General features: G+C 39.6%; 1 protein-coding gene across 2 annotated transcripts in view; it reads right to left on the bottom strand.

Annotated features, from left to right (window-relative positions):
• DYNC1I1 (dynein cytoplasmic 1 intermediate chain 1) overlaps window positions 1-26,227 on the bottom strand; it is a 251,011-nt gene that overhangs the window by 212,172 nt on the left and 12,612 nt on the right. For both annotated transcript variants that reach the window (XM_042476919.1, XM_042476920.1), the window contains exons 2-3: window positions 15,881-15,997; window positions 8,045-8,159 (exon numbers count right to left, since the gene is read on the bottom strand). In XM_042476919.1, coding sequence (XP_042332853.1) covers window positions 8,045-8,159; window positions 15,881-15,988 — 223 coding nt within the window. In that variant the 5' untranslated portion in view covers window positions 15,989-15,997. The remainder of the gene's footprint in view (window positions 1-8,044; window positions 8,160-15,880; window positions 15,998-26,227) is intronic.

The raw sequence follows: 26,227 nt of genomic DNA, 5'->3' as shown, positions 1-26,227 counted from the left end.
ATTTTCTTTGAACAATAAAGCGCCATTTAATATATGGTTTAGGCACTGTATTAAAATTATTTTCTTTTAAAGAAGTGCCACTGCTGGGTAAAACTAGACCAAAAATTAAACAAGAAAGAAAAAGCATGCTACATTTAAAGATACTTTCCAAACAGTTTATTGGGTGTTTGGGATTAGTAATGTTTGTTGTGCTTGTATTTTTCCTCCATCACCTATTGCTCTAATTGGCTTCTTGTGGTGACTAATGTCAGCTGATGCTCATTCACAGTACTGGTATTTTAAAAACAAAATTAGCCTAATCCAGACATATTTGGCACTTTTCTCCCAGCACAACGGAAGTGTCACACTTGGGCCTTTCCCAGCACTGACTTTTTCCTAAAATAAAAAGCCAAGAGTTTTCTAGAGAGAGTACCAGAGCTCTGTGATGTAATAGCCACCAAGCACCTTCTGGCTAGTTAAGCTGCGGGTAGAAGGAAATTGCATTTTTAATGGAGTCTGTCTAGCAGGTGCTAAAAAAATTCTTGTGCTGAAGCCTGGAATCATTGTTTATTGAGATTCTCCTATATTGATCATGTATCTATTACATTACATCTCAATTGTTCCTAAAATTTGCTAAGCCAGGATAAAAATAAGCTGTAGGTTTTTAAAAGAGGTGTAATGTGGCAAACACATTCCACATGACAAAGCCCTCCTTTCCAAAAGAAAGGGCCTTGTTATTATTATTATTATAGTGCCATTGATGCACATGGCGCTTTATAAGTAAAACAACTTTACAAGTAAAAACAAAACAAACAACAAAAAGGCCAGCCTACCAAAGGGATACAATCTAAAAAGCTTTCTCCTTTGCCAAATGGATACAGAATGTATAGGAAGTGCTATGCCTGAACTTCGAGTTCTACTTCTCCATTTTGGCCAGAAACAGACTGAGTATATCACCACTACCCAGGAAGAAATGCTCACTGTCTTGATACTGGTACAGAGTTTCTATTATACAAAAAGTCATCTTTCAGTAAAAACATGTACTGAACTGGTTTCACTGGAACCTATGGGGTGTTCTTTTCTCTTTGTTTTACAAAACCTTCTGATGAGGCTTAAATTAGAGGGTATAGAATCACTCCTACAAAATGGGTAGGCTTAAAATTCATCCAGTTCAAACAGCAGAGATGAACTGATGGTTGCTCCTAGAATTTGGAATTCCCTCCCTAAGGAGGCCAAAATGGCCCTGTCCTTGCTCTCCTTCCATCAGCAAGTTAAACCATTTTTTTTTTTTATTCCATCAGGCTTTTAGAAACTGTCTGGAATGTGCTTTTAATACGGTATGGTGCTGTTTTTAACATTTGCATGTTGTCTTTTAAGGAATTTTAATAGTTTTAACTTTATAAATTGTTTCATTCTTTTTAAAGTAATATTTATATTTTTATTAAAGCTTTCGTATAGTTTTAATCAGTACTCCTCTTAACATGTTGTTAGCCTCCTTGAATCTCATTATTGAGAGAAAGGTGAGATATAAAGGAATAAAACAACAACAACAACTTGAAAGGCAATCCAACTAGAAGGAAATAATTTATTGGGGCTCCTTATTGTAACAGAAGCCATCTTGGATTGACAGTACAAATGAGATTGCATGTTCAGACTGGGAACTACTACTGTATGTCAATGGGACAATGAATCCCTTTTGGGTGTAACCGAAACTCTGGAGGAACTATCCGAGGTGCTGAACCTGGTCTCCAAAATACATCCAGGATCTTCAGATCTATTTTGTTTTGGAATCTTTATTCTAAAGTTCAAATTAAAATCCAGAATGAATTCACTGCCTCATTGACATCAGGGCTAGCAACCTTCATAAGTTAAATTAAAGAGGTTCCATACTGAAATACTTCAAAACAGGAAATCTTGCCATTTCAAGATAAAATGTGTAATGAGAAATGCAAATTCTGTTCTATAATGGAATGAAAACTACACAAACTACACAATTAGCTTACTTGCTAATTAGCTTACTTGCTGTTCACCGCTATGATCTTTGGAAAAGCGGTATATAAATAAAACAAAAACAAACAAACAAACAAACAAATAAACAACCCCAATTCAACTATGTTCAAGGCAGCCTCACTGAAAGAAATGTAAATCTTAAATATGACATTTACTATTTCATCTTAGGGTGTGTGTGTTTAAAAATGCATAATTTACTTTTGATTTAACTGTTTAGATTGAAACCACTATCTTTTCACTGTTTTTGCTAAACCTTTCACATAACCAGGCAGGAACACCAATCAAGTGGCTTGGCTGTGGTACAAGGTCTTTACATATATTCTCCATAGGAATTGTCACTAAAATGAAGCAAAAATGCAAAAGGCATTCATTTTTTGACAGCCCTTTGGCAGGTACAGGTGTGAAGTGGTAGGTGACATGCTTATTACACATTTCTTTTGCTTCCTTGGCTTTAGCTACATCAGCAGGAGCTAAATTTTGATTTTCATGTCTATTCCCAAAGGGAAACCATGGCTTTAGAGCCAAAGGTTGCATCAAGTCATTTAATGTGGTCATCTGTCCTGGTGCCAGGTTTCAGGTGGCCTTCTTGGGCAAAATGCCCAGGAATGTAGCTTGTCATTACTGTGCCCATCTGCTTGCCCTCTCCTTCTGGACACAATAAGCACAGGCAGAAAAAAGGAGAAGGCAAAGTTGCTGCTCTTTCTCCTTGCTTCTGTCCTTGCTTACAGAGGGCAGGTGAATTGGGAACTACATTAAGAAGGTAGAGCAATGGGTTTGGGCAGCTCCAAAAGTTGACAGTGTCCCCCCCCCTCCTCTTTGAACATGGGCCTTGGAAGATGCCCGATAATACTAATCCTTACCACTGACTCTGATAGCTGCTTGCAAAAATCATGCATATATACAGTAATTTTAATATTACACCTAGAGATATACTGTTGCTTATACAGGTTAGTGGATCAGATGAGTGTCCAGTTGAGGATTACATTGTTAAAAAAATACTGCTAGTACTGCAAAGCAGCCATGCTTTGGAGTCAACGCTGAGCTGTTTTCCCAGTCTAATCACTGTAGTCATACCTAGCTGAGTGCTTAAACATATAGCCAGAGCTTAAGTAAGTTTTTAGAGTACAAATTCCCCAGCTAACAGCACAGCCAGTAACCATGTTGCTTGGGAGTTTGAGGAGCTATAGTCCAAAAAGGTAAATATATATATATATACTATGTAGCATATGTCCTATAGGTACCTGTGTCTCCTTTGCAGCTCACAAGAGAAGGAACAGTGCTAGTGTCTGTATCAAATTAGGGACATGGTTCAGTGGGTAGGTTAAACATGTCCTCCATTCCACCACTGCTCCAAGCAAATTCAGAGTTTATCGTGGCAGCAATAAAATATGAAAGAAGATATTGGGAGACTCAGTCCCACAGATCTGCCACATAATATATAACTAGCCTTGTGAGATCACTCGGTTTGTAAAGTGCTATGAAATCAAAAAGATCTGGGAAAAGACAAGTTGTCAGATGCTGCTAGAATCACAGCAAGATTGCAAACCCAGCAAGACCCTTGACCTATGTGCTAAGATGATGACAGACCTCAATTGGGCCATAAAACCAGTGGTTGAAGCAATACATCTGGCCCATGAGAAAATATAAAATATGATTTAACCAAAAATATTAATTCTATAGCCATCTTTTGAATTCATTTTGAACTGGACAATGTGATTCTATCTGGCACATTTAGATTACTGGGTTCTAATGGCAATCTTCGTGACCTTTCCAAAAAAGCCAGCTGGTTGTCAATGGATATTTTTATATGGTTCTACCTGCAAACTTCAGGGCCAAATTGTTTGTTGAGTAGATGTGGGCAAACAGAATTGCTAGAAGCTAAAGTAATTGGACTGTCATAATGGCCTCTGAATTCTTGCCTACCTCTATACCTCATCTCAATTTCAAACCCTAAAATTACCTCTTGCAGAGTGCACTTCCATTATACAAGAAATTTTAAGTGACAATTATCTTCTGGTACACATAATGGGCAAATTCAAATTATATGACAGTCCAGGGATCACATTTTTACCCAAATGAACAACTTGACAAATTAATTTACCTATCACAGCATGTGAACACAGACAGTAATCCTTCTCTGGTTTTCCACCCAACAAACCAAGAACAGATCATGGATTCTTTCTCTGGTTAGAAACTAAACATGGATAGACTGCTGTGTCTGCACATGACAAACAAACCATGGAACAAAGTTCTGTGGACCCTTGGCTTGATACATCATGTAAATTTACTCAGTGGCTGCAAATACTCATATATACTGTATATATATATATTTAATGGAAGCAATATGGTAACCCAAATATTAACATTGAAAGCTACAGTTTCCAATTTGTCAGGCGTATTTCAACCACAAAGGTCCTCTTCAGTGGTTGAAAATGATGAGGAGAGCATTTGGCCAATAGCAGTGATTCTGCTTATTGAGGTTTCTGTGAAGATGGAGTCAAATTCTGAAGCAGTCTTGGAAAGAGTCAGAGTTAGAGTCTATAGAAATGTACTGACTCTGAATCTGACTTTATAATAAAAACTTATAATAACACTATATGGTAAATATGTAATTTTATGCTTATATTTCTATGCCTAATCAAATATATATATTTTAAGTTCTATCCGTCTAAGTAACTTGATGATTCACATGATGGTGTTGAAATGCCTTGTACAACCATTTTCATATAACAAATTTGTTTTTATTAATTAATATAGATTTGCCATATATTTGCTCTGAGTCGGAATCAGAGTTTGAGAGCAGAAAAATAGAAAAGTCAGAGTGGAAGGTTTAGTGTACCGACTCGAGAGCCCTGGTTTCTATACACTATATAAATCTAATACATTCAAATGTTTTATATTTTCTCTAATATTATTGTGAAGTTTTTTATTATACAGAAGTAACATTACATTTAGAGGCCTATGTATTCAGAACATTTTTTGCCCAAGAAGTGGTAACATTTTATTTCTTGTCAGGGCTCAGCTATCATTAGATTGGGAGGTGTGTCATTTGTAGGCCTTCTTACTGCCACCTGCCCTGCCCCTAGTCCCAACCCTTCAAACAAGTTGTGTGTATGTGTGCTGATGTGATCAAAATGGGATAATTTGTACTTTGTTGTTGCCATGTGCCTTCAAGTCATTTCCCACTTGTGGTGACAAGATGACGTTATTGTAGGGTTTTCCTGACAAGATTTGTTCAAAAGAGGTTGGCCATTGTTGTGAGCCACTTTGATTGGCTAGCTACAGAAAAGCAGGATACAAATAAAAGTATTATTATTATTATTATTATTTATTCCTCTGAAGCTGAGAGCATGTGACTTGCCCAAAGTCACCCAATCGGTTTCATGGCTGAGCTGGAAACTGAATTGGTCTCCAGAGTCATAGTAGTCCAACCCAAACTACTATGCCAAGCTGGCTTTCAGTTGTACTACTTGGCCCAAGACTCCTTTCTCCTGTATGACTAGTATGGTTAACTGAATTAGCTTTTGAAACAGATATGCTTCACGTATGAATATATATAAGCTCAAATGAAAGTTTCATGCTCATAGGGATCCTTAGGCACTGTAAAACAGGGCATGTATTTTCACTTCTGCAAAACCCCTTTTAGGAGTTACCAAAGTGAGTGGAATTATTCACCATCTTTAAGCCATTTAACAGGTCTTTTGTGGTTAAATCATAGCAGGCAAACTGCAGTTTTAGCCCCTTAATTTTTATGTTTTAGGGTACCATGTGGATTCATTTCTCAATATTATGTAACATATTATTATATTAATGTCTTTAATTTTTATATTAATAGCCTTTCTGATGCTGTTGGACTCTAACTTTCATTATTCCTGATTGTGTCAGCTAGGAATGATGGGAGCTGGAGTGCAACAAAATCTGAAGAATCACAGGTGACTCACCCTATATTAGTATTTATTTGGATAGATTAATGTTCAGAGGATCTCTGTTAGAAACATTGGTAGATTGCATCTTTTCCCTGCCATATAATTTATTGACTAATAGGGGAAATGCACACATACATACCTTTTTTAAAAATAAAAAGCAAAGCGTTAGAAATCTACAATTTCTATCCCACAATTTATTACAGCCAGTATATATCAAGGATTCCCTCTTCTTGTAAATTCCTACACATATCACAAGTTCATTTGGAATCAAATAAACCCCACTGCTAGGGATATGCAGTTGGTGGGAACAAGAACAGGTTTAAGGGCCCAGTGCCCTGAGATATTCAAATTCCTCTTCAACTAATGGTCTTTTGCTACTAAGTAAAGGGTTTCTGGTTAGGCATGCATTTGGTTTGTACTTCATTTCTTTTAGACTCTGTAGAAAATGTTTGGTGAAGTGGAAACTGACCTTATTTATTTATTTATTCATTCATTCATTTATTCTTTCATTCATTCTTTCTATAGGATAATTATTAGAGTTGGATACTTTTTAAAAAATATAACTCACATGTTCGCTAGGGGATTCTGGGAGCTGTAATTCAAGCAAGCAACTTTTCAAAACTCTGATACTCGTTTACAGCTTGCATTTTTCAATATTGTTTTTAAAATGTAAGATACCTTAAGCATTTCTGTAAATGGATATTTTAAATATCCCACACAATGCCTGACACAGTGAAAAGCTATGTCACTGTGGGTAATTTAAGATGGCATCTCATCTGGCCTGGGGCCTGGGGCAAGAGTCAGCACTGCAGGAGGTGTCAAGATTTTGGTTCTGTAGAAACGTCCTCAGGGTGACATGAACTAATTCCAGACCTGCTTAGCTGCCACTGTTCCAGTACAACCTGCATTTCTCCAACTTCAGCTTCCAGTAAAATAAATGGGATATCTGACCACCATCCTAACACCTTACCTGGTTTAGCTAAAGGTTTCTCTTTGTTCTGAGTATGTAGTGTATCTGATGTATGTGCTGCTTCAGCCATATTTCAAAATATTGTGTCATATAATGTTATTTGATATACTAATCGTGTTATTTAGTACTGTTATTTATTAACTAATAGTGAAGTTAAACAGGGTTTATTTGTTCTGTCATCTAAGACTAATAATCTTTATCTAAAATAATTTTTAGCTATTTTATCATCTGGAGGTAATGTTTTGTCTGCTGATTCACTGAATCTCCTTATTCTGCCTAGCTACTGAATGACATCTAGCTTCTGAAACAATTTCCCAATAAATATGGAAGCAATTTTCAAATTTTAATTTATATTGAATTTAGAGTTAATGTATAGTCGCATAGAATGTTAGGAGCTGAGATAATTGAGCACTATGTAATTCAGGTCTATAACAGCCATGGGGAATATGCGCTCACCTCAATCTTTTGCTATTTTTAAATTCCTTTTAGTTGTTTCACACACAGAGACACACAGACACAAACAAAATGATGGAAAAGAAGCAATAAAATGGAAAAGTAGGTGAATTTTTAAAAATTACTGCTCTCAACCTTGAGCTCTGCACATACCATATACCATTTCAAATAAAAAACAAACTGAAAACAAAACACATAACTACACAATATATACTATGTTCGAATATACACAGTTAGAATGAAATAAGAACAGATGGGTGAAATTCATATATAGAACAAAACTATATGCGAACTGTCTATTAAATTTATATTATTTTCTTTCTCTCTATAAATATTGTTTTAAAGTGCAATATAGGAATCTTTTTTTTCAAGTGGCAAGTATTTTTATATGAAAGAAAATATTGAATTAATGAAGTTAAATTAAGCCTAGTTTGAGACAGATGTAATAGCAGCAGTGTATGATGTGGCTCATGGAGAGGCAATTTCCAAGTGAATGAATAGAAGCAATACTAATCCATAAAGCCAACATTCAGCTAAGATAACAATCAGAAATGCAATGAGTTGGTTATATGGGTGATATGCATGGTTTATAAGCAGAATGTGCTGTATAAGGGACACAGCCAAAACAAGAAAAGCAAAGCATGCTACAGAGAATGTGTGAGACTTAATGTAGATAAAATGTTTCAAATGGGATTATCTTGAATACCTAGAGGTGGTTCTGGAGAAATACCAATGCTCTGCAGTAAAGCTTCTGTCTCCCTCCTCTTGCGATCTAGGTCAGAGTCCTCTTGAGTTGGCTCCTTCTTTTGCTGGAGATCTGCCTGAAATAAAATCAAGGGGGGAAATGTGTTAAAAAGACAGAAATCTGTTGATGTTAAAAAGTAAACACAATGTATTTCCTGGTGCCAATGGCAGCTTTCCTCCCAGGTGAAACAGTAGGGTCAAGAAATGAATTTCATCAGGCCTGTTTATATGGGCCCCAATCCTCCACCCCACAGCTTTTTTAAAGAGTAAAGGCACATTAATTTTATAAAGTTATTGAACAGACTACTGACTTTGTCCTTACTTCAAGACTGAAGACTCCCTCTTGAATTTGTAGCTCATGGACCACAGGGCAGCTTGCCCCAAAATGTTGAACTCAGATATGTATCCTCTACCTGTTCCATAAAACATGGGTCCTTTTCTTTTTAAAAGCATCTAGGGCCTTGTCTGCATGAACTAAAATGTCCATTTCCTCCCGTCCTGCCTGTTCTCATGTTGCTCTGTTCAGATGACCCAACGTCCAGCACATCCAGCATCAGAACCAGGGCAAAACAAGGTTAACATGAATTTTAAAAACTTTTGAGAAGATGCTAGGGTGTGTGTCAACTGCTGCTATGGGTTGTCCAGTCTGGTGCCAAAATGAGGCACCCATCATGTGACCACAGCTAAGTGCCTAATTCTGACCTCAGATGTGAGCAACCCACAGTGATGGCAAATGCACTGGCACCCAGTAAGCCACCCATGCAGACAACCACTGTACAGTACTACAGAAACAAAGGGCCAGGTAACAGGGGGAAACAGTGTAAGGGTCAGGATACTCTGTGCTGCCAATGGAATATCCTGGCCAATGCAGATAAGCCTTAAGCTACCTACTACATACTCTATAGTAGCTTCATGCAGCCTGGTGCTAATCTTTTGTACTAAAACTTCCATCAACTCCAGATAACACGGCCAGTGAAAAGGGATAATGGAACTCCAAACCTTCTGCAGGGCACCAGGTTGAGAAAAACTACCCTATAAAAGCAGGGATGGGGAAATTGTGGTCCTGATGATTCAAGCAGTCCCCCAAGGCTCTTTTGGGGGCTCCCAAAGTACTCTTAGAAAAAGATGAATTCCCACTCCTCAAAGTTTTCAGGAGCAGTGTCTTTCTCAGAAAAGATGAAGCCAGCCAGGCCTCCCTTGGGAGGCAGTTGTACATCCAGGGTGCTGCAAAGTACCCTACAAAGCCAACTTCACAGGGTGGTAAAACATGCAGTAGGGCCTCTGCAGATAATCTCAAATTTGGGTCAGGTACATACAGGAGGAGGTTGTCTAGAAAGAGGTTTTGTTTCGGTTGTATTTCAAAATGAAATTTTGTATAAAATTTCATTTATGTTTTACTTTTGACCTTGCAATCTACCACAAATTGGCCTAGAAAAGCAAAAATAAACATTTTGTTATTAGTAAGAAACAAAATATAATTTTGGTGGGCTAGATTCCAGAGATTCAGCAAGGAGTTGGTAAACAATCAAATTATGCCCTGTATACAAATCTAAATACACCTAAATACCCTAAAGCAGTGGTTCTCAACCTTCTTAATGCCACGATCCTTTAATATAGCTCCTCATGTTGTGGTGACCCCCAGCCATAAAATTATTTTCATTGCTACATGCAAATATGTGTTTTCCGATGGTCTTAGGCGACCCCTGTGAAAGGGTCGTTCGACCCCCAAAGGGGTCCTGACCCAGAGATTGGGAACCACTGCCCTAAAGGCACCAGATTCTGTCTGATCTTGGAAACTATGGTAAGCAGGTTAAATTCTGGTTAATGTTTCAATGAACATTATTGAATACCATTGATGTATTTCAGAGTGGCAAAACCACCTCTGACTATTCCTCACCTAAGAAAGGCAGGGTGACTAAACTGAGGCTGTCATACTTTGGCCACATCATAAGAAGCAATGAATCACTAGAAAAGACAATGATGCTGGGAAAGGTAAAGGGCAGTAAAAAGAGACTAAGACTGCATGCCAGATGGACAGACTCAATCAGAGACGTCATGGGCGTGAGCCTGCAGGACCTGAGCAAGCAATGGAGGACAGGAGTTCTGAAGGGGTCTCATCCACAGGGTTGCCATGAGTCAAGGTTAACTCAAGGGCAGTTAATAACAACAAGAAGAAAACTCTGTGAACCTCATGGGGTATCCCAAAGTCAATAAGCAACTTGAAGACACATACACACATACACATACAAATCTAAAAAGTATAGAGACATGTATATCCGAGTAGAATGGGCTTTTAAAAAAAACTTAACCATGCACACCTCTGAGAGAGGCCAACTAGTCCCCAGGAACTGCTACTTCTCACCTAAATGGTGTCTTGGGCTTTCCTGAGTTACCGGTACATCAACCTTTTCCAAAATATATGTCCTTCCCATGATGGAAGGGAATCCCATCACTTGTTCTGAGTATTAATATCCCAGTGATTGAACTTATGGACACTTTCTACAGTGAGGAAGATATTAAAGACTGAAGAAAGGGCAGACCTTTTTTGATTTTGTTGTGAAGGGATATACTGCATATTAGTCTAGCCTGGAGAGCTTGCTCCATGGGGTGACAGCTAGTTTGCAGTTGTACTTGCAGACCATGTACTTGAAGCCCTGCTTCAACCAACTGAAGGGACATGTGAGCTATCTTTGCCTTTGTCCTTACTTCTGTTTCCATTTAGTGCCTGTATGGATTCAATAAACTGTCATGTTGTCATATTTCTGACTCTGTTTTATTTTGGCAATCCTCAAATCCAGTTTAACTGGGACCTGATTGGGTCAGGAATATCAGTGGTGAATTATTATACAGGGTTAGGAAGCTAACTAAGTCAGACCATTGATCTACTTAGTTCATTTGTGTCTACAGTACACTGACTGACAGCAGCTCTCTAAAATTTCAGGCAGGGATCTCTGCTAGGCCTACCTAGATATGACAGAGATTGAACTAGGAACTTTTTCATTGCAAAACATGGGTTACAATCATTTCTTATCTATCATACTGAACACCGTCAGTATGGTTGCCTGAAATATTTAAAGAACAGAAGGCAACTAAAGTGTGCTAGAAAATACTTCTGACATGCACTTCTATGGCTGCATTTACACTGCAGTTTGGCACTGCTTTAACTGTCATGGCTCAGTGCTATGGAATTATCAATGCTATGGAATTCTGGAAATTGTAGTTTTGTGAGATATTTAGCCTTCTTTGTCAGAGAGATCTGGTGCCACAACAAACTACAAAGCCCAGGATTCTATAAAATGAGATCATGACAGTTAAAGCGGTGTCCAACTGGATTAATTCTGCAGTGAATCAGTGAACTGTGTTTCCCTCCCATCACATTCTGCTGTGCTCAGTTGTGTCTGGTGATGGGGAGAGGCATATGGTATGCAAGCTGGCATATTGTCTGACAGCTAATATACAATTTAGGCATTCTGACATCCCATTATTCTTGTGAAGAGCCTTTCTGTTTTTAAGTAACTGCATTTAAAAAACACAAAAGTGAGGGCAGGAAAAAACCATGGGTCCTTAGACTTACTTGGACATTCTTTCTTAGGGATGCAGAGATATTAGGGCTCATTAGCTATCAGAGAACACCAACCATCTTTCTCCTAGGAGCCAGCATAGTTCTGTAATCTTTTCAAGACTGGCCATCTTGGGAGAGGTTTACTTTGGCAGATGTCAGACATGGAATTTCCCTGTCTAGTCTAATTGTTGAGAATAAAAACCCTTCCTCTAACACACTATTCTGTACTGGATCTTCTGAATGTGCACCCACCCTTGGTATTTTTAAAAAATGTCATTCTAGCCTGGGTGTGTCCAGTTGGGGGGGGAATAGGCCTGTGTACCCATCATTTCCAGTTTTGGGGTTCTTTTAACGGACCTTATTTATTTTCTTATTTATTAAAATACTTCTGCTGCTGCTGTTGTGTGTGTTCAAGTCCTTTCCAATATATGCTGGCCCTAATGCAACCTTATAATGTGGTTTTCCTAGCAAGATTGTTCAGAGGAGGTTTGCCATTGCCTTCCCCTGAGGCTGAGAGCATGTAATTTGCCCCAGGTTGCCCAGTGGGTTTCTTGGCCAAGCTCTCCCACCCTTTATCATAGGTTCCCAAGGCAGAATACAATATCAACAATTTAAAACTTCTAAATTAAAAGGATAAACAATTTAAACAAGATAAAACATATTAAACATAGTAACAGCTAACACCACTTTACAACAATTTAAAAACCATGTACATGTATAATCTGAAATAAGTCACTCTCTGAAAGCTTTAATAAAAAGCCATGTTTTGGCAGGAAAGAAACCAATGTTGGCACTTATCAGACCTCCATGGGAAGGGTATGCCATAAGTGGGGTACCACAGTTGAGAAGGTCCTATTCCACTTTTCACACACTGTACTGCTCCCATGGATGAGACACAGAGGAAGGCCCTTCCTCCAGATTTCAATTTTTGGACAGGTATGCGGTGATTTAGTGGTTAAGACACCCATCCTGATGATCAGAAGATCAGAAGGTTGGCAATTCGAGGCCCGAGTGCCGCATGATGGAGTGAGCTCCTGTCACTAGTCCCAGCTTCTGCCAACCCAGCAATTCAAAAGCATGCAAATACAAGTAGTTACATAGGTACCACTTCAGTGGGAAGGTAACAGCATTCGGTGCAGTCATGTTGGCCACACAACCACTGGAGTCATCTTCAGACAACACTGGCTGTTTGGGTTAGTAACAGAGATGAACATCACCCCCTGCAGATGGTTATGACTAGACATTCATGTGAAGAGACTATGGGGCTGTACAGATTGGCGGCTGCTGGATCGGGGCAGCAGCCACTACACGACCAGTCCAGCCTCTGGAGAGCACAAAAAGGAGCCACAGAAAATGGCTCCTTTTTGTGTCCTTCAAGTGGTGTCATCATGGCATGTACTGTGCCAAAGTAGCATGCTGGGGGCTGGGTTACACCATCCAGCATGTGGACGCTGTGCCATAACTCTCCCCACATTCCAGCCTTTCAGGCCAGTCTATACAGGCCCTACCTTTACCCTTATATAGGGAACTTGTCTTGCAAGGTGAAATTTGGGGTGAGGTGGTCAGGGACATGTCCATCTTGGTGACTGTGATGTGATTCATTCCCAGGTGAAAAACACAGTTGCTTTCATCCATATAGAATCTCCCATTTGTAACTTCAAGTCTCCTCCATGCTAGTGGGGTTGGTATTGGTTGGCAGGGAGAAACACCCAGTATCTGGATCTGTGCCCTCTTCAGGGATAGCCAATAAAGTTATGGCCTTCTTTTATTATTATTCCAGCAAATGTAGGTCTTTGCTGCACACTGCCCCAGCTCTCTGCTGGGCCCACAACAGCAAAAACACAATAAAATTTACAATGTCACTTTCTTGTATCAACTCACATATCCCAATAACTGTATGAGATACATGTGCAATATTAAACTGTCAGTTAAAAGAAAACTAGTCATTAGAAAAGGGATAACAGGTGCTTTAAACTACAGCAAATGTTGACATCTGAAAGAAAAGAAGCATAATCACTTAATGCTTCCTTGACTTTGCATGAAAATGAATATCCATCCCCTGTCAGTTCTCATCTCTATTTCACTAAGTGACTGAAACATTTTTTTAAAAAAAAATACAAATCCCTTAATGAAAAAAAAAAAAACCACACACATTTTGTCAAGGACAAATAAACTAATATGCCAATCAAACCTTAATAGATTGAGAAGATGTTCCAAAGCCAAGAGGCTAAAATTTAACAGCAATTATAATTTATCTTACTGAAGAACAGAAGTGCAAATCTGCTACCTTAGCAACCAAGCTAGACAGCCATAAAGGAAGAGCAGGAACATACAGGTTGCAAAAGGAGCAAAACACACACACACATATCATCCTTGTTCTCTCCTATAAGCAATCCTATTTCAAGTCATTATTATTTTGACATCTATACAAGTATCTCATATGTTAAACTCATTATTACAATTTAATATTATGTTAATTTCCTTCTCCAATCTGGACTGTGCCAGGTATTACACCTTCTACCCAGGGAGCCATGTGGCAAGCACAAGGCTCCTATTTTGATAAACATTTCAAAACCCAGTTGATGAGCAATAAGAAATAATGTGGCATTCATTCTATAGAGCTGGAATTGCACAAGGCTTGCTCCTTGTGAGGTCTTGGATTTATCTGGAAAGGTACATAAATCAAGGATGATGAACATAAAATTGAAAGTAGTCATGAAGAGGTCTTTTATAAAGTGACACCAGAGCTTTGAGAATTAGTGGGAAAAGCAGGACTTCCAAGATGCTTAGAAAAACTACTTTTGGGGGGTACATTGCCCATAATCCTGCCACCATCATGACCACTCTGCCAACACATATACTTTTCTGTTTTATGTCTATGTATTCTGGTTTGTCAACATAAGAAATATAAATTCTTGTACAGAAAATGCAGCTTTCTACACATAAAACTAGAAATGAAGCCAGAATTTTTCTTGCTAGGAATGTTTGAGGATGAGTTGGGGGGGGGGGGGAATATGGAAAAGTATTATACTATATGACAACCATTGCGAAAATAATATATGCCCAAAATTGGAAAACAACAGATATACCAAAAGAAGAAGAATGGATAATGAAATTATTGGAAATAGTAGAAATGGACACATTATCACAAGTCATAAGAAATAATTCACTGGAGAACTTTAATAAAGACTGGGATTTAATATTACTATATTTAAAGGAACAATGGAGTGAAATAATAATTTAATATAATATGAATGTGGAAATGTTAAAATGTGGAAAGAACTATAAGATAAGATGGATTAATAGGAAAGAGAAAATTATTTATAGGATGATAAAAATACTGAGTTAGTTAAAAGTAGTAAAGGTATAGAAATAGAAAATGTAAATGTTAAGTAATTAAATTTTTGAAGAGATATCTAATAAGATAAAGAAAGGTGTAGTCAAAAACATACAAAACAGGAAAGTAGGAAACCAATTATAGAATGGGTGAAGTTGAGGGTAGAGTAGAAATTAATAGTAATTAGTGTATGGAAGGTTATTAATGGAAGAAGGAATATGTAGGTAGTAGAGAATAAGCATAAGTGAAGATGGTAAGACATGAGATGGGAAAGACTGAATAAGAAGGCGGTTAGAGTGGATGATAGGGAGGAAAGATAGAAAAGAGAATAAAAAGGAAGTGGAGGAAAGGAAGACTGGAAGAAGGAGAAGTAGAAGGGAATTGGAACGGATGGAAAAAGATGAATAAGTGTGAATGTGGTTAGAATTGGATAGTAAATTAATCAAATTTGCATTTAGGGTGCAACACATGTTGGTTATTTCTGCTGATATGTTGTCGTATTGCTGTGTGTGTTTGTATGGGATAAGAATAAAAAAAATTAAATTTTAAAAAAGAAAGGAAATGCAGCTTTCTGCGCAGAAAATGCTGTTTTCTATTCAAATCAAACATGAGCAAAGTTTTACAAAGGAATTGATACTTCTGTGATGAAATTATATTTTCCATGCAGAAAATGCTATTTTCTATGCAAAGCAAAAAATAAACCAAAAAAGCCACATAGGAATTTTGCACCGAATGCTACTCCCAAACTGAAGATTCTGGACAGAATCACGTTCACATACAGATATGAGGGAATGTGGCTTTTAAATCCCTCAACCAACATGGGTTAAAAGATTGTACATTTCAAATTAAAAGGAAATAAATGTGGGAAGGGTAGCTCATCAGAAGCTATGCCTGCTTACCTCTTTCTTTTTCCTTTCTTCCTCCTTCCGTTTCTTCTCTTCTCTTATTTGGGCCAAACGTTGCTTTTTGCGTTCAAGCTCAGCTTTTAAATCACTCTTGTCTGACATGCTGATTCTCTGTTAGGGAGCAAAAACATAGAAACCAATGAAAAAACTGAACAGTGAAATTCTTTTCCCCCCTCTCCTTTTAAAATGAAATTGATTATTTGAGGGTGTCTGGGAAGAGAATAATAGTTCTGATGCTACTGTAATATAATGTCATGTAGTGATGCTACCTTTGTACTACTACAATGGCCATGGAAATTGATAGAACATTCAAAAGAGTGAAATCATTTAACTAGACAATACCTTGATTTTAAGAGAGCACACAACTCCTTTATTGCAACAGCTTCACTGACTGTCCGTCTGTTACCAGACATAATTGAAATTGCTGTTTATGGCCTATAAAGCCCCATACAGCTTGGGTTCATCTTATCTGAAAAGCTGTAATTTCCCATCTGAGCTTGGCTGTGCTTTAAGGTCTACTGTAGAGAACCTCCTCTCTGTCCTTCCACCTTTATTGTATATCTGGTGGGAACATGTGAGAGGGCCTTCTCAGTACCTAATTCCAGGCTCTGCAATTACTTCCTAGAGAGGTCAGTGTGGCAGTTTCCAGTGATGTATTCAGATCTTTTACTCCAAGTCTCAAGTCGAGTCTCAAGTCCTTGCAAGCTACTTTCAAATTAAGTCTCAAGGTGAGTGTCAAGACTGGGACTCAACAGAAAAAAGGAGGTGAGGTGAAGTTTCAATAACTAGAAAATCAAAAAGATGTGCACAAAGGTAGGGAAAAAATTATCAGAAGAGAACAACAAATGTGTTAGGCAGCGAGCTTGAGGCAGAAGGATCCTTCTAAAGCTTTTGAAAAGCTTTAGAAGGCTCCACCAATGTGCAACAGGGACAAGCTGCTGAGTAGACCGCACATGTCAAGCCCATTGCCTAAGACATTTACTATTTCTGGATGAAGTTAGGCCAGCAAGTTTGTCACTACAAATATACAAGTCTTGAGTCAAATTGAATCATTTATTGCCAAGTCAAGTCCAAGTCGAGTCACCGAAGCAACTTGAGTCCAAGTCAATCAACTCAAGTTTGCATCACTAGCATTCTCCCTTCCTATACTTTCATAGGCACTTGACACCCCCTTCTGTTTTAGCATGTCCTTGATAGTTGATTCACATTCTCCATTCACAGATGAAAATCAGTATCCACACTGCAGAATTAAATCAGTTTGACACCATTTTAACTGCCATGACTCTATCCAACAGAATCCTGGTATCTGTGGTTTGGCAAAGCACCAAAGCTCTCTGGGTAGACCAGGCTGGATACTTCAACAAACTACAAATCCCATGAATCTGTAGGGTAGAGTCATGGTAATTAAAGTGGTGTCAAACTGCTTTAATCCTCCAGGGTGGATAGCCCCAACACAAGTTATTAATGGTCAAAAACACACAAGCTAAAACAGTTTGACACACCACTTTAACTGTCATGGCTCTATCCTACAAAATCTTATGATCCATCCTACAAAATCCACAGCACTTCTGGAGCAGAAGCAGGAGGATGACACTTTCTGCGTCACTCACATCCAGATTTCAGTATGAAGGTCTATCTGTGTCTAAGCCTGTTCTGTCCGAAAGTCTAATGTCTCATAAAACTACAAATCCCACGATTTTATAAAAGAGTCATGGCAGTTAATATGGTGTCAAACTGCTTTATTTCTGCAATGTGGACATACACCCTGTGGCTGAGTTGAGTGCAAACTAGTTTTGCACTTTTAACTCAGCTTGCAGAAACTGAAGTAATCCAAGGGCAAAAAGAGAAAGTGAGATGAGAACAGACAAAATGAGACATTTTAAAAGTAGCTGACAAAGTGTGACAGAGGATTAATTGGGACTGTCTCTGACAAAGTGGGACAGTTGAATAGTATCCTGATTGCTCAAACAGCCTTGCAGAATATGCTGTACTGTTTGTTTGCTGTTTTCTTTTTAATGGTCTTGCTTCTAACAGCTTTTAATTGAATTGTTAGTTTAATTCTACAGTATTTTTTAATTTTTGTACAATATGAATTTTAAAGTTATATCTGTTTTAAGCTTTCTAAACCATCTTGAGTCCTGGACTGGAGAAAAGGCAGGAAATCATCATCATCATCATCATCATCATCAATCAATCAACTGCTTAGTTTTAAGTACTTTATCTGCTTACGACTTGCCACTGTGATTTTCTATTGATCAAGGCCCTGGCTCATCAGAAACCAAGACCTAGATTTTAAATATAGTTATTGCTTCCCTATGTGGAATGTTTTCAATTCATGATCAATGAGACACACACAAAATAACTCACTGAACTGGTGCTGATGCAGTGCTGGTTACCAGTTAACCATGACTAAACTGGGACCAGATATGAGAAAACAAAGACCCATCCTGGAGCAAATCCTCTATATCTCTTACATCTTAATTGTGGTTAAATATTTAATCAGCTTGCATTTAGGCATGAGGAACTGTGGTTCCAGCTAACCATCATGTCCATCCCAAGAACTCAGTTTAGAATTTCAAACCCACTCTCTCCTCTAGTTTCAAACATTGGTTTTAGCAACACCATTAAACCAATTAATATCACAGCCAATAAACTGCTTGACTGGTTGATATGGAAGGACAAAACTGGAACCAGTGGGGGATGAAGGGGGAAGGCAGTAGAAAAGTATGCTTGACTATCAGTTAATGGCTTCATTGTGGATTTGCGTAAAACATGGCTGTGTAAAGATTTCATCAAAGGCACTGAGAAAACTCAAAGCTAGGGCCAATTATGCTCCCTTTTTTACTTTTGTTTTATGCCTCATTGCTCCATTATACTAACACAGCTCTGAATCAATCAATGCCAATATTATGCACATGCTGCTAAAGGCCATTATCTAATGGGTGCAAAAAGAATGCAAAAGAGTGACAAAGCCTGCATTGACCAGAAACAAGATACATCGAACATGTCCAATAAAAATAAATTTCGACTAATTGCCCTTGCATTCACAAAATACTGTCTCCTTCCAGAACACGGGAAAGTTACTTTCTTTGACTACAACACCCAGAATCCCCCACAAGTAATTGTGCAGACTGGGAGATCTTGCAAAATTATAGCAGTGTGACTTTAAATACTGTGGTTCCATCCTGTGCCCTCCAACATTTCACAGATGAAAACAAGGACAGGTGTGGCCAAGCAACATCAGACTGTAGTTAAGATAGCAAGAATTATTTAGGAGGAAGAACAGTCAGGCTAGGAAACGCTGCAGCCTGAGCCTACAGGGAAGGCTAAGAATTCTCTGTTGTCTTTTCCTCCACCACCTGCTGGATTAATTGATTACAAACTACTTTTGCACTTTGAATCTAGTTTGCAAAAAGTGAAGTAGGCTGAGGACAAAGGAGGAAAGTGGGAGGAAGATAGAGAAACTGGCAGTAGCAGAGTATTAATTAGGTCTGTGCCCAGCCTGCCCATGGAATCCTGTGATTTGGGCATATGGTGAAATACTGCAGAGAAAATTCCAAATATCACACCAAACTACAGGTCTAAGAATTTCATAGGATGGATCCATTGGCAGTTAAGGTATATGCACTTGCACCACTGGAAATTGTGTGTGTTGTGTGCCTTCAAGTTATTTCCAACTTATAGCAACCCTAAGGCAAATCTATCATGGGGTTTTCTTGGCAAGATTTGTTCACAGGAGGCTGAGAGCATGTGATTTGCCCAAAGTCACACAGAGGGTTTCATGGCCAAGCTGGGAATCAAACCCTATTTCATAGTCCAGCACTTAAACCACTACACCATGCTCGCTCTACTGGAAACTACAGTCTCCAAAAATAACTTTTCCAAGGGCTTCTTTCTGAACTTTTTTGTTTAGTTTAACTTAATTTAAATCAATTTGGTTTTCCCCCCCAAAATTGTTCCCACAAGTTTAACTCATGTTTGCTTGGAGAGACCTATGCTTTGCGAAGACACATCTAGAGTTGGGTTATGCCTTTTGGGGAGCTGAGACAATAAGTAGCCTTTGGGCAATCAAGAACCAGATAGCCAATGCAACAGGAAAGGGAAGAATGATAAACCTGAACTCTACCTTAAGTATTTCTTTTAAAAAAAATTGTTTCAGTCTTAAATGAATCAATACATTCAAATGAAAAATATTTTTAAAAAATACAATTCATAATACAATGTAAATTTACAAACAAAATCTGCAACAGTTGACAACAACAATAACAAACATAACACAGACGGTAACCATGTCTTGCAGTAAAGATAGCTTCAGAATCAACCTATGGTATCTTTCTCTAGGAATGCATGTCAAGAATATGTGGTGGTGGTGGTCCTTCAAGTCATTTCCAACTTATGGTGACACTAAGGCAGACCTGTCATGGGATTTTCTTGGCCAACTTTGTTCAGAAGGTCTTTTCCATTGCCTTCCTCCAAAGCTGAAAGAACTTGCCCAAGGCCACCCAGTCTGTTTCATGGTTGAGCAGGGAGTCGAACCTCAGGCCTGTTACAGACAAAATAAAGCTGCTTCGGGTCTCTTTGGAGGTATGCTATTTAAATGATGCATGCATCCTAAGAATCCGGAAGCTGCACCAAAGCTGCACTCCAGTGCTTAGGAATGGAGTGTGGCTTTGGCGCGACCTCCGGACTCTTAGGACCCATGCATCATTTAAATAGCATACCTCCAAAGAGACCCGAAGCAGCTTTATTTTGGCAGTCTGTAACAGGCCTTAGTCTCCAGGATCGTAGTCCAACACTACACCACTCTAGCTCTTCAAGCATATATACAGCCACTATCACTATCACTTAAAAGGTAAAGATTTCCCCTTTGACAAGATTATCAAGTCATGTCTGACTGTAGGGGGCGGTGCTCATCTCTGTTACTATGCCAAAGAGCCAGGGTTGTCAAAGATGTCTCTATGATTATGTGGCCAGTATGACTACACAGGACGTGGTTACCTTCCCACCAAAGTGGTACCTTTTTATCTACTTGCACTTTTACATGCTTTCTAACTGCTAGATTGGCAGAAGCTGGGACTAGTCATGGAGCTCACTCCGTCACATGGCGCTTAGGTCTTGAACTGCCAACCTGTCAACCTTGTGATCATCAGAGTCAGCATCTTAACCGTTGCGCCACCTCCTCCCTATACTATCACTTTCATATACAATAAAGAAGTGCCATACTTCATAGTCAATAAACTGCTTATCAAAACCACGGCTTTGTGCATTTCTTGTCACATTAACTTCAAGGTGTCTATTTTTCCATGTATGCTAGATGCCTGAGCCCATTTCTCTATTGCTCATTTTTTAATTATTATTTTTTAATAGGCCAATGTAATTTCAAGCCTTTCCACAAGCCTCCACCCCACTCCAACCAGGGACGTAGCCAAGGGAGGGGTTCTTGGGATCCGGACCCCCCCCCCTTCCATTAGAAAAATGAATGGTGTGTGCTGCTGCACCGCTGCAGCTAAGCCCCATTATAATGGTGGCACTTAGTCTGGAACCCCCCCCCCTTCCTAAAATCCTAGCTACGTCCCTGCTCCAACTATGCTGGTTGCCTCTCCATCCAGTGCAGAACAATACAAGAGGACACTCTCCTTTTTGGCCATGTCTATGAGCCAAATACATTGGCTTCCCCCCTGTTCCCTCAGCAGGGAGAGTGGACAACACACCATGCAAAGCCCGATTCAGGTGCAAGCAGACAGGACAATGACCATCCAGTTTAGCACCATAACTATGGGGCTTTCTGCACTGCCATTTGGGACGTCCGGAGGACGTCCCATTTTAAAAAAGGGGCGTCTCTTATAGACGCCCCTGGGCCTAGTACGGACTACGTCCGTACAAGATGGCGCCGGCCCTTCCATTTTGGAGCTTCTTTTTCGGTTCGCGCGGGAGTCGCGCCGTCTGAAGGCTCCGGCTCCCCCGCGGACCTACCGGCGGCGGCGGCAGAGCGCCGCAAAGTGGCGGTATGTACCCCGCCTATGTTTTATAATTCTTGCCTCCAATTTTAAAAACTCGCCAGTTGTTCCGGATCTTCCAAGAATAGCAATAGCAAGTACATTTCTATACCACTTATCAGTGCACTTAAGCACTCCCTAAGTGGTTTACAATGTGTAAGCTAATTGCCCCCAACAAGCTGGTACTCATTTTAACGACCTCGGAAGAATGCAAGGCTGAGTCAACTCTGAGCCCCTGGCAGTCTGGCTAGTATTGAACTCACAACCTTGTGATTTGTGAGGGAGTGGATGCATTGCAGGCATTTAAACCCTGTACTACCAGGGTCCATCTATTCTAAATCTGGAGCCCTGTATTCTGATGCCAGGTGGCTGTTTGAAATATGTCCTGCTGAACTGCTAGGCATGTCCACTGCTGCCACAAGGTGCTTGGAGGTCAGAACGAGGTACCCAGCCATGTCACTGTTGCTGGGCACCTCGTTCTGACCTTAGAGGAAAGTGACTCGCAGCAGCAGTAGACGTGCTGGGAAGCTCAGCAGGACACACATGTGGTCAGTTGCCAAGCATCAGAACTGAGGGCTTTGCAACAGGGGACCACCAGGGCAGTTTCAGAGGCAGGCTGCCCCATGTCAGTGTAGACAAGGCCTCAATCTCACCTTTCATGTGTAAGGGGGGGGGGGAGGTGAAACTAGCACACCTCTTTTCCTCCTATCTTTACCCTACTTGAATTCAGCTTGCCTGAAGAGGACCATATGTGCATCCTGCTTGCTTATTTATTTGTTTATTGGATTTATATCCTGCCTTTCTCACAGAGTGGGATTCAAGTTTCAGTGTGATGTTTTCAAACACTAAGGTCAACTACTGCCTTTTTGTTCTAGAAACCAAATATCTGCAATATCTGGTAGTGACCAATTCATTTAGTCTATAGTACCTTGAGATTAGAGCCATTTGTGGATTGCTTTCCCCTCCCCACATTCCTAACTTTAACAACAACAACAACAACAACATTTTTTATTTATTTGCCATTTCTCAGCAAGGTGGGGTACAGCATGTTAAAATACAAAAACACAGTTAAAAACACATAATGCACTGTTAAAATAAATACTATAAAACATTGCTGCACTTATTGAAGTCACTGTGCACTAACCCTTAAAATGAAAAAAGTGCTAGAACAAATTTTAAAAATTGATCTTAATTAAAATAGCCTAAAATGGTGTACTCAGGCAAACTGTCCCTTACCCTGAAACATGGCTCTATGCCATGTGAACAGAACACACCAGAATGTTAACACGCACAGGAAACACTCTGCCCTCTGAAATATGAAGTCAACTGCAATTCTGCACACAGCTTAAAGCTGAAAGAAGAACAATGGTTGTGTAGCATGAGGAGTCACTAGTCTGTGAGCATGCTGAAAATAGCTAATCAGCATAGCTAATGAGTGGAAACACAATGAAAAGACAAGAGAAACAAGTTGTCTTTCCACTGGTTCAAATGGAAAGCCAGTTCAAAAAGGAATTTATGTCTGCCACTTGCTTCTCACTCCATTCATCTGTAACCCATATTTGTGACTCCATTTCCAAAAATATCCCTACCATTTGGTTATCATCACACCAGCAACAGCCATAATGCAATTACAATATAAAAGAAGGCAAGCAGGATCTGCAGCAAAAATTGTAATATGCTCCTTTTCCATATGCTCCAGCAGTTCAGAAATTAAAACCAGAACACGTCTAACCAACCAATATCAGAGTGGGATCAAGATGACAAAGGCCTGTTACAGACTGCCAAAATAAAGCTGCTTTGGGTCTCTTTGGAGATATGCTATTTAAATGATGCATGGGTCCTAAGAATCTGGAAGCTGCACCAAAGCTGCACTCCAGTGCTTAGGAATGGAGTGTGGCTTTGGTGCGACCTCCGGACTCTTAGGACCGATGCATCATTTAAATAGCATATCTCCAAAGAGATCCGAAGCAGCTTTATTTTGGCAGTCTGTAACAGGCCAAAGTTATTAATAAGGAAGAAAGAACAGACAAGCTAGGAGAGACTGTAGCCATTTGCTTTAGCCTGACTTTACAGGGAAGGGCAAGATTCTGCCACCTCTTACCCCCCTCCCCAACATTGAATTAATTGAATGCAAAATACTTTTGCACTTTCATGTCAGTTTGCTCCAGTGGATGTAAATGGAGGATAAATGGTAGATGTGGGAGGAAGAGAAACTGGGACTTTTTGAAAGCAGCTGAAAAAGTGGGGCAACCAAAGATTAATCAGGACTTTCTCTGCCAAACTGAGGCAGTTGGGGGGTATTCTTTTCCCATTTTTCAGCTTTTATAATTTGAGGTTTCCCAGCCTGCAGGTTTGTATAGATCCGTAGTGGCGAACCTATAGCACACATGCCAGAGACAGCATGCGAAGCCATTTTTCGTGGCACTCAGAGGGCAGGGAAGTGGAGGAACAAGCGCATGCCTGTTCCTCTTCTTTCTCCCTTGCCACCCCCCCCCCCCAGGCCTTCAGCTGTCTCCAGAAAGGCAGCTGAAGGCCCAGGAGGGCGGGGGTGGGAGATGTCCTGCCCCAGAAGTCTCATCCCGCCCCCAGAAGTCCCATACCTGGCAGCAGGTAACACCTTTTAGTTTGGGCACCCAGTCCCTAAAAGGTTCGCCATCACTGGCATAGATATTACTATCCTTGGCATTGTGACAAAACATCAGAAATATATTTATTTTATCCTATTTTATGTACAGCAGTGTGTAAACTTAAGCACTTTATAAATTAAGTTAATAATAACAATAACTAACAACAATAATAATAAATATATACTGCAGGGGGAGATCCAATAATCATGCCACACAACCACACATTTTCCATTACATTAAACATTCCTGGTGCATGAGTTACCTTTTTTATTTCAGATAAGCTGACATGGTCATATTAAACTAAACAGGCTGTAACTTTAAATGGCAGCAAGGACTTGGTCATGTGAAACTGTTTGGAAGGCAGTCTACTGTTTCAATGTATTTGAACAGACTTACTATGCAGAATTAACTAGACTGTGCGTGTTTTTTTAAAACTCATTAGTAATGTGATCTTCTTTCCTCCATATACTAAAAGTGGATGGGAAATAATGGAATGGTTTTCCCACAGGCCATCTCAGCACAAATGCAAAATGACATCACCGGTTTTGTCCTCTACACAATGCCATCCTGTTTCATCAGCACAATATTTTTTTTATCACTGCAGCTTGGAAAACAGAAGAAGAAGGAGATGCAGCATTGGTGGGCAGAACAATAGAGTGTCCCTCATTTGAAACGCCAACATGCTTCTGAGATTTTAGATCATTTAGTTCAAAACGTTGGAATACTTTTAACTTTTTATTATCCCTGGTTGTTGCTTTTGTTAATGAGCTCCAAATAGTGCTAAGGGGCTGAATCCAACATTGTCCTTCCATTCACAGAAGGCTCTTTGATGCTGTGGAGACTTCTGTGAACAGAAGGGGGAAGGAAATGATTTTTGCTAATTCTTCCTTTCTGCTATAGCCTCCCTCCTCTTGCACCACTTCCCACTGTTTTGTGCCTTCAAAAAGCACCCACAGCTTTCTCTGCTTTGGCCCCTTCCATCTTACTCCTCCCCATAGCTTTCTCTAATCTAATCTCTTCTGTCTTACTCCTTCTCGCCATAGCTTTCTCTACTCCAAGTCCTTCCATCTTACATCACACTCAGCAAAACAGCCTCCATTTTTGGAAGTCTGTTCCAAGTCATGCCTTGTATCATGGTAGTACAGTAGCACAGTCAGTCCCCCATATTTACAGATTCTGCATCCACAGATTCCACCATCCACCACTTGGAAATACCCCCACACACACACACCATTCCAAAAAGCAAAACTCAGTTTTACTATTTTACATAACAGACACCATTTTACTACACCACTGTATATAATGGGACTTGAGCATCCATAGATTTTGGTACTCACAAGTGATCATAAAACCAAACCCCAGCAGATACTGAGGATCCACAGTTGTATTGTTGCATGGTAGTAGAAGCACTGGGTGTATTTTATGTCTGTGATCTGTCAGCCTGTCCTTTGTGCTTTCTGTGTGCACACGCTTAGGGTTTTGGCAGATCTTTCATAGGCTGACTGAGCCTGTCTTACTCGAAATCTCACCAATTCCTAATAATGCTGTTCTGGCTACATAAGCAATGGTGTTTGCTGCCTGAACAGTGGAAATAAAGGGGATGATGATTGGATGCTAAAAACAAAGCACATGTCAGATTGTTTAAAACTTCCCCTTCAGTCTGTTTTGTTAACACTGTGAGAAATTCAACATTACTGTCAAGGCCAATCAGGAAGACA

This window comes from Sceloporus undulatus, chromosome 6 (assembly GCF_019175285.1).
Source record: "Sceloporus undulatus isolate JIND9_A2432 ecotype Alabama chromosome 6, SceUnd_v1.1, whole genome shotgun sequence".
Lineage (NCBI taxonomy): Eukaryota > Metazoa > Chordata > Lepidosauria > Squamata > Phrynosomatidae > Sceloporus > Sceloporus undulatus.
The sequence above is the reverse complement of the archived record's forward strand: the minus strand, read 5'-3'. Positions and strand labels throughout refer to the sequence as shown.